Below are 14792 nucleotides of genomic sequence, written 5' to 3'. Positions count from 1 at the left end.
TGGTTAGCTGTTGTAGCACTCACGCACAAACCACCCAATCATGCACACCCAGTTTCTTAACTCATTCATTTAAGAATGTCTATATATATTTTTTGCTTCTTTTTATATTGTAAAAATATTAGTTCTGCCTTAAATGCACACAGCAATATCCTGGTGATGCAGTATGACCTGATGGCCCAGGCCCAACTGCAAACTAATATGTGCACATAGCTTATAGAAGATGATGTAATTGCAAATTGTAGTGCTCAGGCTTAAAGCTTTTGAAACAGAAGCACAGGAAAGAGGAACTCACAGCTGGCGCCTGTCACTATGCTGCTGCTGGAGAATGCGCCGTGCACACTGCGCACATGGTGGCCAGCAGGAGTTGCCCAGGGCCTGGGCCGTGGGGTCACACAGGGCCAGGACCTGCCACCCCGCTGCTCTGCTGCTGAGCTCTGTTCTCCCTGTGCCGGTGGCGGGCACCGTATGCTGCGGGTGGCTTGCGCTGGCCCACTGGGTGCAGCAAGGCCGTCACACGCCTCCAGCTGCAGCTACAGAAAAGAGCAGCATGGTTGTAACAAGCTTCTTTTTTTTAAATGCATGCTCTCAGTTAGGTTGTGGTTAGGTTGTAGCAATAGAAATAGGGAATCATTGGAATAACAATATTTCCGAACAACGTCTACCCATGGGGTGAACATTTGTGACATGGATGCAGTCAGGTTTGGTGCATGATGTACTTGACTCTCAATCAGTGGCTCTGTTTTGCATTTGACTTCCAGTAGCACTGCTGGGTAATGCTTTCGCTAGTACGGTCTGCTGTGAGGGAGGGAAATGTGCAGCTGGGGTACAGTCATGACTGTTAGGTTGTGAGCTGAGCAGAGTGGGGACAAGTGGTTAGGGCTAACCTGATGCTAAGGGCTTCGCTTTATTCTGTTATGTCCTAATGTTCACTATGGGAAGGATAATATACAGGCTAGTATAATAATTATTAGGCTAAACATACTAAACATTAGGCAAGGACAGGTATGTTAAACTTTAGCCACACATTAGACAAACCCACCGGTTTGATATTGTTGTGATTTTTCTTTTCCTTCTGTGAGTTGCATGGTATAAATTAGCCAGACCTACTGTCAGTCATACAGTCAGCCAGTGAGGTGTGGCGGCAGCACCTGCTGTTAAACACACCCGCCTTTCCCCCAGAGAGACGGAGAGAGAGAAAGAGAGAGAAAGAGAGAGGCACTTAGTCTGGGTTGTCTCTTGTTTTCCTTCAGTAGAGCGTTCCTTTACCTGCATATTCCTATGACTCCTGAGCTGGCTCAGAACTGTATATATTCTGGGCTCTACGCTCATTTGGTGCTGATGATTTTGTAATTAGAGGAAGCTTTCTGAAGCTGCTCTCTCAATGTTTGTCCTCATTATTGCCAAAGGTAAACAGTGTGATCTGGATGGGGGCTATCATAGTTAAGCCAAACAGTTAAATGTGTGTGTGTGTGTGTGTGTGTGCACATGTGTGTGTGTGTAGTCAAGTACAAGTACAAAAATAACAGATACAGTGCTGTGCATTTGTGACAGTGACAGTGAATGGTTCTGATATATAGCATGGTGCTGTGCAAGCAGCCAAGCACCCTTTTGCTGCAGGCTCAGTAGACATTGATTGTACAGGAAGGTGAGTTTAGTGAGGCCTTATGTGTGTTAGAGAGATGAAGAGGCCTCAGAGCAGTCAGATCTATTTATGGACATTTTTTACTGTGCTAAGTGCGATAAACACACGTTTACAGCATGTCCGAGCCGCTGGGCCCCAGTGTGTCCCTCAAGATAGATGTGCATCCTTCTTCATTTTTCTTTTGGGTATTTCCCTTGTTCCCATGAGTCCTTTCCATCTGAGGGAAGATCCTTCACTGAGGCAGAGCATTGTGTCAGATGAGTAGTGGTTTACAGGCAGACAGTGCTGCTGAAGTATTGATGAGGGTCCGCTCCTGTCCTATAACTCACAATCCCTGCCTTCATTCACTTTTAAGCTTCACGCATGGTGTCATGAAATCCATTGTCAAATCAAGTCTCCTCTCCTCAAAGAGGAGATAGTTGTTTTGATGTTGGAGAGTGTTTATGCATAACTGCGTTCCACACCCTCCAGTTCATCAGACGCTGTAACAGGCTAAGAGAAGATATACGAGACATGGAGTAGCTGAGGGGGTGTGGCCAAGGGTGGAGAGATGGCCTGGGTGAGCCTGGGTGAATCAGTGGGTAATTAAATTGGTTGCACCTGTGTGTGGTTAACAGCAGCCTACTTATATGCCAACTTCTCTTCCAGTAGGATGCTGAAGTTGAAGCTAGAGAGTGAGTGTTCCTGCTGCCCAGAGCAATGCTAATGGGCAATTATTTCCATTTACAAAAAATGATCTCTGTGTTTTAGCCCTGCCTCCCACATCCTGCTTCCCTTTCAAGACCATGAACTTGTCAAATACGGATTACACCACACATATGTGACTAAGGCTCTGTCGTCCATATCAGCTCATTTTATTTTATTTTATTTTACTTTTTTAGGAGTGGGTGACGCACACATAAACACTCACGTTTGTAATGTGATGACTAGCATGAATGTAATGGGACCGACACTGTCGTCTAGTCTGTTGGAATGGACAGGCGGGGGCAGAAGAAAACTGATGATCCTGAAACAGCTGAGGAAGGGATAGAAGAGATAATCACAGAAACACAGAATGGAGTAAAAAGGGATATTGGGGGGGGTAGTAAGACAAGGAGGGAATGTCAAGCACATGTCGAGGTGCTATCAGAGCCTGTGACTGTTTAGTGATCAGGTATTCTGCTCCAGCTTCCCAGGCCTTTCCTTTGTGAAGGAAGACTCAGGAAAGACTCATGGCAAAACTCAGGGCAGATTGAGGGAAGGCTCTGGGAATACTCTGGGAAGACTCTGGGAAGGCTCTGGGAAGACTCTGGGAAGACTTGGCCCAAGCAGCCTGCTGTAGTTTCTCTCTCTTGCACACTCCTACTGTACTGCTGCTGCACTTGGTCACCGATTATATGGACATTCTAGATCGTTCTAGACAGTTCTATTGGAGGACAAGACAACCAAAAGCAGCTGATAAGGAGTTTCCTTTTGGAAATGTCTCAGTTTCAAGGGTCATATTGTCCCGACATTGGAAAAGAAATGCCTGTTCTCTCCTCTCTCTGCATAAGCAGGGGGAAATGTCAGCATGGAGGCCTACAGCCTCTCCCAGCCAGCTCTGTGTGCACCTCTCCCTCTCTGTGATCTCCCCTCCCTGCTCCTATGGGTGAGAGCACAGACTCCTGGGAAGGCTTGGTTGACAACCAGACACTGGTAGGAGGAGATGGGAAGCACAGTCTGCTTAAGGACTGTAACCATGGTATCCAGTGCCCAGATAACTACCCAAACCCATGTGTTATAAACTGTTTTTTATGCCTTATGCTTTTTATTCCTTATGCACCATACTATTTTTTCTCCTTTATTTATTATTATTGTTTGGGGTAACTTATTGCTTTAGAAGATTTGCATATGATGGAAGTTGGCATTTCTGTGTTTCCATATTTGAATGAATATATGGAAGTTAAAAAGGGCAGCTTAGTTTTGAAAAAGCATCAGTGCTTTGATTGTTAATGCAGGGATGCAGGGCGGAAGCAAACAAACAAATAATTGGCATTAAAATAAAGTTAATTGGGCAACCACAGGAACCATGAGCTGCAAAGCTAATAGCTAATTGCTAATAGAGAACTACATAACAGCATAAAGAGTGTAGAACACAAGCAAGATACACACACACACACAGCTTCTATTGTCTTTTATTACTATATCTGTGGACTACTTCAATTGACTTTTGCATTACTCTATATAAATGCAGTACTGCACCTAACCTCAGTAACCACAATTCATTATTTTATCTCTTTTTGTTTTGCAAATAAAACCTGCACTTTTGTAAGAGCAAAAAAACCCCGGTTATAATGCTGACAAGCCAAATGTTTCCACCAATTCTACATTTTCCTGTATCATGGGTGCATGTGGTCTCAAGAATGATCTGAACACCTAACCTCCCCGGACCATTCGCAGCTGCCCAGCCCGGCAGAGCTGAGTTGATCGGCTCTGTGTGCTCTCCTCCTACGATGCTGCTTTCTCGCCGGGTATTTATAGAGCTGCCTGGATGGGTTTAGGCTTCTCTTGTTCAGAGTCCGCCGGTCTCACTCTCGCTCTGATCGGGGTGCACAGAACAGCAGGAAGAGTGAGACGGGAGATAGGGCTTGGCTCTGCTGGTCTCCCTCTGCCTCTGTAGGGCACTGCTGCTCTGCTCTGGTCTCTATCAGGCTCTGTAGGGATGCTTTACTCTTCACAGTGAAATGGTGCTTGGGCTTGGTTTCAGGTTGTTTGGCAGAAAATGATGCATCCTGCCGTAGGATTGCATCCCACAGTGTGAGTGGCCCAGTACATTACAGTAAAGATTTAATTGGCAGCATTAGCTATTAGTCTCAACAAGTTCCTGTCATTTTGAGTTTCTCTGTGACATCTAGTGAAATGTGGACTGAATGTGATGGCGATATACTCAGAGGTAGACGGCAGTAAATTCTGCCTCACTGCATCTTTTCAATTAAATTTAAGCTGTGCTCTGCATTCCAGAAATTCCACTACACGATCTTGGCAGCGTAGTTACATGGAATTCCAAGCTACTATGTGATTACTCAGTTCTTAAAGTAATATGTATGATTATGTAGATTTTGTACTGTAATATCCATTCATAAAATACACACGTATGCTCATTTCTGACATGGGGAACATGCATGGACTGTTAAGGTTCTGTATATGGGATATTTTTGGTCAGCAGGTTCAGTTGGCAGTGCAGTGGGACATTTGCCTTTGAGCTATCTCGCTGTTTGGTAAAAAAGTGCTTTGCTGTTGGCTTTTTATGTATAACATATACTGGCTTGTGTTTGCTGTCTCCATGGATGGACCTTATGGTGTGCTGTATGGCATGGTTCATATACGTGTGCACAGCCATGCTTGGTAGTAGAGTGTGGGCCTCGGCTGGGCTGTGACAGTTTGTGATCGTCTGTAGACACTCTGCCAGGCCATATGGGCAGCCTTGTCTGGGGAGCCCAGCACCCTTCTACTGTAGCTCCGCTGCTACCGCAACTGCTCACATGCTCCATCTGTCTCTTTCCACTCGTCTCTCTCTCCTTCCATCCCTCCCTCACTCACTCCCTCACCCACCCTCTCTGTTTGTAAAAGGGTAATTCATGTGTAAAAATAGACACAGATCGTCTCCCTAATGAACGCATCATGCTTCTTGTGCCGGGCAGTGGGAATGCAGACAGGTTTTAGGTTTTTATGGAGTTGATTAACTGAAGCTCTGGCTGGCCAAAGTGACGAGTGAGTGTCAATAACATTATTTAAAGGGAAAAGTAAGAGCGCAGTGGTCATTCCATGGGGTGTCTCTTTAAACACGCGTCGCCCATCACTCTCACCTTGGCTTCTTCAGACTCATTACATGGTTTGTTTTTTCATCATCACTTTCTCTTGTTCCTTCTGTTGTATTTACTCTCTCATTCTTGATGATGATATCAGTGGCTGGATAAGACAAAACCTCCAACATTTAGGCTAATACTACTTCATCCTTCATCTCTCTCTCTCTCTCTCTCTCTCTCTGGTTTAAAGCCCAGCTCCATCCATTATTAAAGGGCCACTGTCTAATCGGCCCAGAGTTGCTGCCGTCACCAGGGGTTTCTGGGAAATGTTATTGTCGTGATGCCATGCTACAGCACTCATCCACAGATCCGCTGTAGTTGCGTCTAAAGCACTGCCGGATGTTTGGCCGTTTTTCTTAGAGAACAACAGGGCTGCAGAGGATCCCAAACGTAGTGCCTAATTACTGCTCTTTTTGCTGTGTTTTATATGCTTCCAATATACTTTGTTGTGTTTCTACCCAAGCATATTCATTCATCCATAAGATAATATGCAGTATGTTCTTGAAATTCACATTTTGTGTGTGTTTAGAATAGCAGATTGGACTTTTTAAAATGTTTAATTTTTTTTAATTTTCTCCACTATCTGACAGGAGTAGAAACACGTATTTATTACATCAGGCTGAAAAGATCAACCTTAAAAGACTGTAATAAATGTAATAAATGGAGATTATTGTAGACCTTTTATACCAGATCATTCTGTGGTGACATTTACTTTGTGTTGCGAACAACAATAGAAGACAACATAAAATCCTGAGTACTCCAGTTTAAGGACTACACCTATGAGGTTGTAACTAAACAAACCCTAATAAGAGCAGAGATCAGGAATATTGTGTTACATAGAAATGCTCCATAGAAATAGTCATCCAGTCCAACCACTTGGAGACAGAAAAATCAAGTATAAAATCTTTCTCTGTATCTTTTTTTTTTTTTTTTTTTTTAGCTTTGGCAAGCTTTGCTTGTCAATGCAAAACCACACCAACCATCTTTCATGTCTAACCTCTGCGGCGTGCTTTACCACAAGTTACTTTAATAACTGAGCGACATGCAGGCCGGTTCCACTGCAGGCTGGTGTGGCATGTACGGGACAAGAGAACTGGGTCGTGCTGTCGTTTCCGTAATGTCAACATCTCCTTCAGCCTCAAATCAGTCAAGGGACGTTTTTCGTCATCGAGCCAAGTTACACCGCTCGGCCTGCGTAAGACAGGCCGAGGCACGAACAAATGACAGACTGCGAGAGAAAGAGGCACTGAACAGAGAACGTTCCCGTCAGCTAGCTGCCGAGGCGCGCCGGGTGGAGGTATATGTTGGACGATGCGACTGTAGCTTTAAGGGAGGAAGTGGCAGTAGTCCCCTGACTCCACATGACTCCTCTAGTTTGGCGTAATGAGGGCATTGCTGCACACTCATTCCTACCTACCTACCTGTCCTTTGGGAAGGTGCCTCGTCATGTGACACACGTATTCCGCTTTCTCTGGACTCCATGCTGACTCCATGACCTCCCCAGCACTCTATATTGTCTCATATTTTCTGTGGTGATGTGATGGAGCCTGCTATATTCTGCTATCCTTAAAAGGCATGGCTAGTCTTTGATGTGGAAGAGTTATCTTCACACTACATTCCACTATAAATATGTTCTTCATTCAGTAGATATTGTTTTGCTTGGTCTGCTCTTATGCTGGCTAACATGACTAGCAATACCCTATATTACTAGACTGTATGTGGTGTGGAACTGTACAGTATGTTGTAACTGTATTTGAAGAGTCACTGTTTACTCCTACATTGCCCACTTGTTTCATTTGAGAGAGTGAGGGATGTAGAGGAAAAGTGAGCCATAACATCTGCAGCAACCCACCAAATGGAGCTGTGCACATTAGTTACACATCCAATACAGACGATTGGATGTAATTCTGTATAAGCCTGGCTTTTTATAAACTGAGAAGAAATGAAAGGAAAATGAAACAGTATAAGACAGTGACAGATCCAGGAAGATTAGCATAATTGTTGAAAGAATGTATTGTGTGCCAGAGAGAGAAGGCAAAAGATAGACAGATAGATAGAGACTGAGGGAGAGACATAGACCGAGACAAAGGAAGAGATAGTATCAAAGACCTTTCAATAAGACACCTGTGGTAGGAACACAGACGCAGAAGAGCAGAAATGAAGCAAATCAAGCATTATCCCCTTCCTATTATCCAGAAACAGATTGATGGATATACGTTTAACACTGGCTCATGGCTGGACTGCAGAGCTAGTGGGGGGGCAGTGCTATGAATGTTCCCCACAGTGGGGGAGATCCGGAGCGCAGGAGCCACAACCATGCCGGTCGAGCCGTGTGCCATACGGAGGCCCACAGTGCGTCCACTCACACGCATTCATGGCAGCATGGTCAGAGGGAGCAGAAATAACACACTGGCATAGGGCACCACAGGATACCAAGCCATACATGCCCTGGTATGGGCGGTGAGGGTACCACGGGTACCAGGTAGGGCACTGAAACAGCAATAGAGAACCGAGGGAAGGTTGCGCCGGGGGAGGTGGTTCTCTTACCTGCTGTCAGTCTGGTTCTTTACAAACCATAGATACGTTTTGGGAATTGATGTTCTTTGGGAACATATACTGATACATACATATATACACATGTATGTACATACATATATACACAACCATATACATTGTACACTGTGTATATAAACGTAATATACATATAATGTACATACATTGTTAATATATTTTTGTACATATATAGAATATATATTCCTCTATGCACCCCTGTTTTCTTTTCCTCAGTTTGGACAGAGCACTCTCAACCATTTCACTACGAGTTATACTGTGTATGACTATGTATGTGACAAATAAACCAAACTTGAACTTAAACTTGAACTTGATGTCTGGTTTAACTGGCTCATGACTGGACTGCAGAGCTAGTGGGGGGGGGGCAGTGCTATGAATGTTCGGCTCTTTAGCTTTAGTTTTAACAATAGATGTCCCTTGCGCTGAAAATATGAGATGTGAGCGCTATCCCTATATTACACAGTAGTGTTTTGAAGGAATCTGTTTTTTCTCATGTCTGTTTCTGGCGGAGGAACAGCAGTGCTTGCGAGGTCACTGCCGGCAGACTCGGGGTGTGTTTGAGGCATCTTTGTTCCCCTTCCTTCTGCTCAATTTCAACCTCTGCTTAATGACCCTGAGGGAAGCAGTTCTAGTTTGGCAGCATGAAAAGCTTTTCAATTTGGCAAGTAGCAAAACAAAATTTAAAAAAGGAAAACGCATTCAAGTCTTATTGTAAGAGTTCCACCTTTAGAGATCAATCATTTGTTTGGCTACCTCTCCTTGAGGGAAGCTTAATTTCTAAATTGCCAGGAAGTTGTTTTTTTTTTTTTTTTTTTTTCTGAGCACTTGACACTTTTCACATGGTTATTTGATGAATTTACAAACATCGATTTCCAAGTAGTTGGTAAGTCAAGCAATTTAGCCCCCGTGAGAGGCATGCCTCACCTTTCCAGTCTCTCTGTATTTCATGCTTCCTCTGGGTAGATTTAGGAAGCAAAAACTCATTTTTTTTAATGGGGTTTAAAGGAGTACATCTTCCAAGTCTAAATTGTCTGTGAATTTACAGTGACTAAAGAATCATCATGAGGAGTACGATGTTTATGAGACTCAACAACATGTGCTGTCTCTACGTGAAAGACACCTGTGCTGGACTAACTGCATGAAGATTGTGTGATCACTCTGATCCTGTTTGGGATGAAGCTAGACTTGCTGAGGTTCAGACTTGTTGCTTCCTCTGAGCAGATAACATATTTACCCCAAAGGACCACTCACTTATGTAAGTCAGTCTCCTGGAAACAGGGCAAGAGTGATTGATTATTAATCATTTGTTTGGTACTCTGGCACAGCATGGAGTAAAATGGAAATCACTCAGTAGGAAGAGGTTTTGTGTGGTGGGTCCAGCTATGTTAAAAAGGGCTGATGATGTACAGTAATGGCCCAACATAACTTGCAAAGAAGTGCAGGTGTCGCATTACTGTTTTTCCCAGCATGTGGATCATGTTGAATCATGACATGAATCATGCTGAATTCACGCAGAATAGCTCTCAGAGGCTCCTTCCCCGGCTCCAGCCTGCCCTGTTCTCTGGGGACAGCATGGTGCAGCCAGAGTGAATTTACACCTCTGCTGGGAACAGAGAGAGAAGATGTATGGGCTTGCGTATGGGCCTCACCAAAGCCTTCTCCTCTGAGATCACTGCATATATGGAACACGAGTTATGGATCCTGCTCTTCCTGCGTCCGCGCTAGTGTTCGCGCTAGCGTGACCGCATGCTGACAGCAGCGCGAGCGCGGACACGCTTTCCTCCGCTGCGAGACGGACAGGTAGGCGATGTCCCTCCGCCTGTCGCTGCGGCGACCAGCTGTCGTCGAGCGGGGGTGAGTGCTGCTACGTAAGCTTGCTCCGTCTCGTCCGTCTCCAGACCGACTCTTCTCCACATTCCCACACTTCACCACGCTAATTAGGCCTTCTGCATACCTTAATTACGCCAAGTCCTAGGCTAACGCAGCGCTGCTGTGTTAACTGCTTGCTGCGTCTTGCAGACGTGCCTGATTTGCATTTCACAAAAGGTTTATTTTTACTCTTGGTTAAAACACAGTGAGTGAGAGAGAGGGAAAGTGAGAAAGAGAATGAACGGGGCAGAGGGCGAGGGAGAGAAAGAATGAATAGTGGAAGAGAGGAAGAATAGTATAAAGAGGAATTGTGTAATGGGCAAAAGGAGGTTTGTACTGGTAATGTAAAACAATAGTTCACTGTTGTGTAACCTTGTGATCCATTTATGAAAGCCAGTGTTTTATGTGCTGTCTTAACCCTGGTGTGTCTAGAGTTCCTTCCTGAACATCCTTTCCTACAGAAAGTGCCGATGGCTTTTATGTGTCCTTGCACAGTTGCTCAGTGCTTCTCTCATTCTTCTTTGGGTTCACTTTTTCCTTTGGTTTATAAAAAAGCTTTAACAGTGTCAATTTCTAGCAGCTAGTTCGCATTTTTATTAATTATTCTAGCAGTGTAAATTGGTCAAGAACTTTGAGTGTTACATAGAATATTTTACTGTATAGGAAATCTCACTCATTCTAATTCAGTCCTGTTGCAGTCCTAATATCTCACTGTAAACTTTGTGCACCTGAAGATCGGTGTGGTTATTGATCTTACAGCACCAGGGTGTCATGTGATAGCGAGTGAATCAGCTCAAAAAGAGTTAGGTGCCCTTTTTTTGACCTTTGACTTGCAGGCAGCACTGACTGAGGGCCATAGTAGAGAGAGGAAGAACAGTAGGAGGAGTGAGCTGCACTAGGGGAGCTGGGGTATGGGACAGGGAGGACTCTCTCTCTCTCTCTCTCTCTCTCTCTCTCTCTCTCTCTCTCTCTCTCTCTCTCTTGGACAATGCTGCAGAACTTGGAAAACATTCATCACATGCTGTGGATACTGTATTCTCTTTATTAAATTTATGGATGGGTAAATGTAGTGTATTCAAATATGGCAGAGGAATCAGAGATGAAGGCATCCTCAGAGTAAGTAAATCTCAATTTGATGAGAGCGTTGTTGATAGACATGGGGGATTGGTTGACTATATTTATTAGTATTGAATAGACCACCAATTAATAATAGTTCTATTTGTAAATATTTTGCTAGGTAAAGTGATTTATTATTTATTTTTTAGGTTTAAACATTTGGTTTGAATGACAGAAACAGTTTCGTATGAAAGTTAGGATTGTGTAAAATTCCTGTGACCCTAGTGTGTAACTTGGTCATCAGAGCAAAAGGAGTGAAGTGTGACAGTTTTAAAGGTTTGACTTTTGGTTTGTGTAGCGTACAGTGTGTAAGCACTGGGCTTTTCAGTGTGAGAGGAAGAGGTTTGGTTTGTGTAGCGTACAGTAAGTATGTGAGTACTGGGCTTTTCAGTGTGAGAGGGAGAGAGTTTTGGTTTGTGTAGCATACAGTATGTGAGCACTGGGCTTTTCAGTGTGAGAGGGAGAGAGTTTTGGTTTGTGTAGCATACAGTATGTGAGCACTGGGCTTTTCAGTGTGAGAGGGAGAGAGTTGGGGAGGGCAGTGCATGACATGGTGGGAGAGGTAATCCGCTGTCTGCCTCTTTGAGGAACAATTGGAGCTATTAGTTGTCCATTGGAGCCACCACATTCTACTGACCTCTCACTGGGTACTGTAGTATCGGCCAGTACTGGTCCGTCAGTACTGGTGTAGCAGTGCTGGACAACTAATTCTTTTAATCATTCCCAGAATCTGTCCAAGTCTCCTGAACAACACAGTAAGCAATTTGTTCAGACCGACTTAATTTGGTGAAGTAAGTTTATAAAAATGATCATCAATAACATAGAATTTCCTAGCGTTGTCTTTTCTAGTCTTTTCTCATTTTTGTTTCCTATTTGTCTGTTTCTCCTCTCCTCTCCTCTCCTCTCCTCTCCTCTTCTCCCCTCCTCCTCTCCTCAGTATGCACCATCAGCTTGTCAGCTGTAAGGAGCAGGTGCGGCGGGTAGCACAGGAGCCTCAGCAGAGGCAGCAGGGCCAACACAAGGACGACGCTCCCACCTGTGGCATATGCCACAAGACCAAGTTCGCCGATGGCTGCGGGAACCTCTGCTCCTACTGCCAGACCAAGTTCTGCGCCCGCTGCGGAGGACGAGTGGCTCTGCGCTCCAACAACGTGCGTGCGCCCTGCACACCAACTTCATTTTGCGCCCTCAGGATCCAGGGTGCTCGTGCAGCACAAACACGGTTCTCCTTTAATTTGCCTTCATTTTGTTTCCTCTTTTTACCAGCTCAGTGTTTGGACCCCTGCATCGCCGCTCAACCTGTCTAATTCCCATATTGCACATCTGTCATACTTTCCGGTCTTTTAAGTGCACGTCTTTGCTCTCCTCATTTGCTTGTTTCCACTTACACCTGTTTATCCACCCGTGCTGCTACCTGTGTCTGACCTACTGATGCGAGGACATTTAAGCACAGGAGAGGCAAGTAGCAGAAGCCAACTGGAAAGGTTAATTAGGCATTAGTCAGGGGAAATGGCTGCCCTGGTCAGCGGGGGGCTGCCGCACACCCTCGCCAGGAGGCCCGGACTGCCGCATGGCCTCCACAGGGGGAAGCGGTGCTGCTCGCACGGAGGCCCCAGAAATGCCTGTGCCCTCCCAGTGTGTGATATTTAGCTGCTACGACCCCCTATTTCCCAGTCACTGCCCCTAACTCCAGAGCACTAATTAGCACACTCTCATAACAAGTCCAGTGTTGGAAGTCGACAGAATGAGACAGCTTTGAACTGGGGATTAGCGCACCAATGGGGGATATACATTTAAGATAGCTGGGGTGGGAGGGAAGTCATGGATCACACCTGGACCCCAAGAAAAAGGGTTTGAGTCTGGTCTTTTTTGTTTCATGTAAGCAGTAGTGTTGGAACATGAATGGTATTGTAGAGAAAAAAGTTAGCTGAGAGTGGTGTAGTTAGATGAGCAGTTAACTTGGAGCATGAGACATGGCGGAGACAATGTGTGCAGCTGCCCTTGACTATAATGCGATGTAAAATCAGGAGCCCCTAATGTGATGTGGGATGAGAGGATGCGTGCTGCCTATGGATGGGAGCTGCCTAGAGGTTAGCGTCGCTGAAATGAGCACGCAACACTCCTCTCAGCCCCCTGGCATGTGCTATTAATGAGAGTGGCTGGTTTGATAATGGAGTCAGTGAATGCCTGAAGGTTAAACATAGAGAGCTACACCTACTCAGTTTGATGGACTGTATAGTAGGAAACCATAGCTAACAGCAGTGAAACACACTTAATGCTTCTATTGCTGTGGGTTGCAATGGACGAGTAGGCCTGCAGCTAGCAGACGCAAACAGACACTTAAGACACTGGGCATAGCAGCTGCAAAAATCACATATTTGGTTGTGAGTGAGTGCACGTGTGTATAAATAAGTGGGAAAGAGATACAATGTGATACAATACAATGTGAGAATACTGTTGTGTACTGCTTTGTAAAGAGAGTACAGCTGTGTACTGTTTTGTAAAGTTATTTGCATTTCAGTGTGTGTACATACTTTGGTCTCTGTCTCAGAGGATATTAAATGAGATTTACTAAGCCGAATCTAATATTCTCATTTTTATTGACCCATGACCAGTCTTTTATCTTCACTGGGAATTATTCATTGTAAATCTCATTGTAAAATCCTCAGTTGCAAAACTGCACCTTCTTGCAATGCCCTGTGGGTGGCAATATACCGGCAAATATAGATCTGCTGAGCACTCCCACGGAGATGGGTAACTTAGAAGATGATTCATAGCAGAGTCTTTAATGGGATCCTTAGTTTTTAGTTGTTTGAATTATATTCATAGAGTTCAAAACAAGTTTTTCTTGCTTTATGGTTTAGGTAGTAGAAAAATATGCTTTGTTGTTTGCCAAGATTATTTTCTGCTGTAGATTTTGCATAAATGTTTATTGCTTGAGTAAGTGATGCTTTTTGATCTGCTTTCCCTTCTTACCTCTTCCTCATTATCGTTGTTCTCCCCAAGTATGTACTTCAGAGAAATACACTCAATTCAGACGTTCATTAGTTTACTCATTAACTAGCTGTAATTGCACTGGGCCAGTGCCCGTACTGTTTGACGTGCACCCACTGTAGGGAGTGCAAAGTCCCCGTGTGGTGTTTATTAGGCAGCAGTGTTCCAGCTCCATGCCTGCTACACTCTCTGGTCTCACACTGAGAGTCGGCATGAGGCGCGCTGGCCCCAGCGTGGAGGGACCGGGACGCATGAGCGCTTCATTAAGGCCCTTGAGGAAAGCTCCGTAGATTAGATCCAAAGCGCGAGAGCTACTATGGGCTACCGCTTCTAGCCACTTTGCTCTTGAGTTTGCACACAGGTCAATTTGCCGCTGACCTCAGAAGTTCTGCTGCCCTACTAGACAATCTGCTCACCTAGTCTACTGAATTATTACATACGCATGAGCTAAAACAATGCTATAATTCCCAACTACAGACAGTATTACTCTACACTTGCCCCATTGCGGAGGGAGATGGTCTGATTCTGGCCTGCTTGGTCTCGTACCAAACAGTGCCATAAGGTCTGTAGTATGTGTGCACCATGCTCCCTCATGGGAAACTGCGTTAGTTAATCAGAACTCTGCTGTGCACTTCACTGCAGCGGATAAAATCCTGTAAACGCAGTCCTGCACTCATTATCCCAGTGATTATCAGGCCTCTTGGTAATATCGGTTTGACTCTGTGCACAAGCATTTCTGTTTCTGCGTTGTTTTTTTCAAAGTCTGATTTCTTTCC

At 44.7% G+C, this 14792-nt stretch overlaps 1 protein-coding gene across 18 annotated transcripts in view; it reads left to right on the top strand.

The window, feature by feature from the left end:
• Positions 1-14792, top strand: part of rims1a (regulating synaptic membrane exocytosis 1a) — a 56665-nt gene that overhangs the window by 5937 nt on the left and 35936 nt on the right. For 15 of the 18 annotated variants that reach the window (XM_081724873.1, XM_081724875.1, XM_081724871.1 and 12 more), the window contains one exon: positions 11960-12173. The exons of 1 other annotated variant lie outside the window; for it this stretch is intronic. In XM_081724873.1, the coding sequence (XP_081580999.1) occupies positions 11960-12173 (214 nt within the window). Of the gene's footprint in view, positions 1-10899; positions 11023-11959; positions 12174-14792 lie in introns of those variants that run through there. 2 more of the 18 variants (XM_081724879.1, XM_081724888.1) reach the window with 2 other exon arrangements.

The sequence above is a fragment of the Electrophorus electricus genome, chromosome 12, assembly GCF_041902795.1.
Source record: "Electrophorus electricus isolate QZ-2024a chromosome 12, ASM4190279v1, whole genome shotgun sequence".
NCBI classification, from domain to species: Eukaryota; Metazoa; Chordata; class Actinopteri; order Gymnotiformes; family Gymnotidae; genus Electrophorus; species Electrophorus electricus.
Note: the sequence above shows the minus strand (reverse complement) of the source record. Positions and strands in the feature narration are given on the sequence as shown.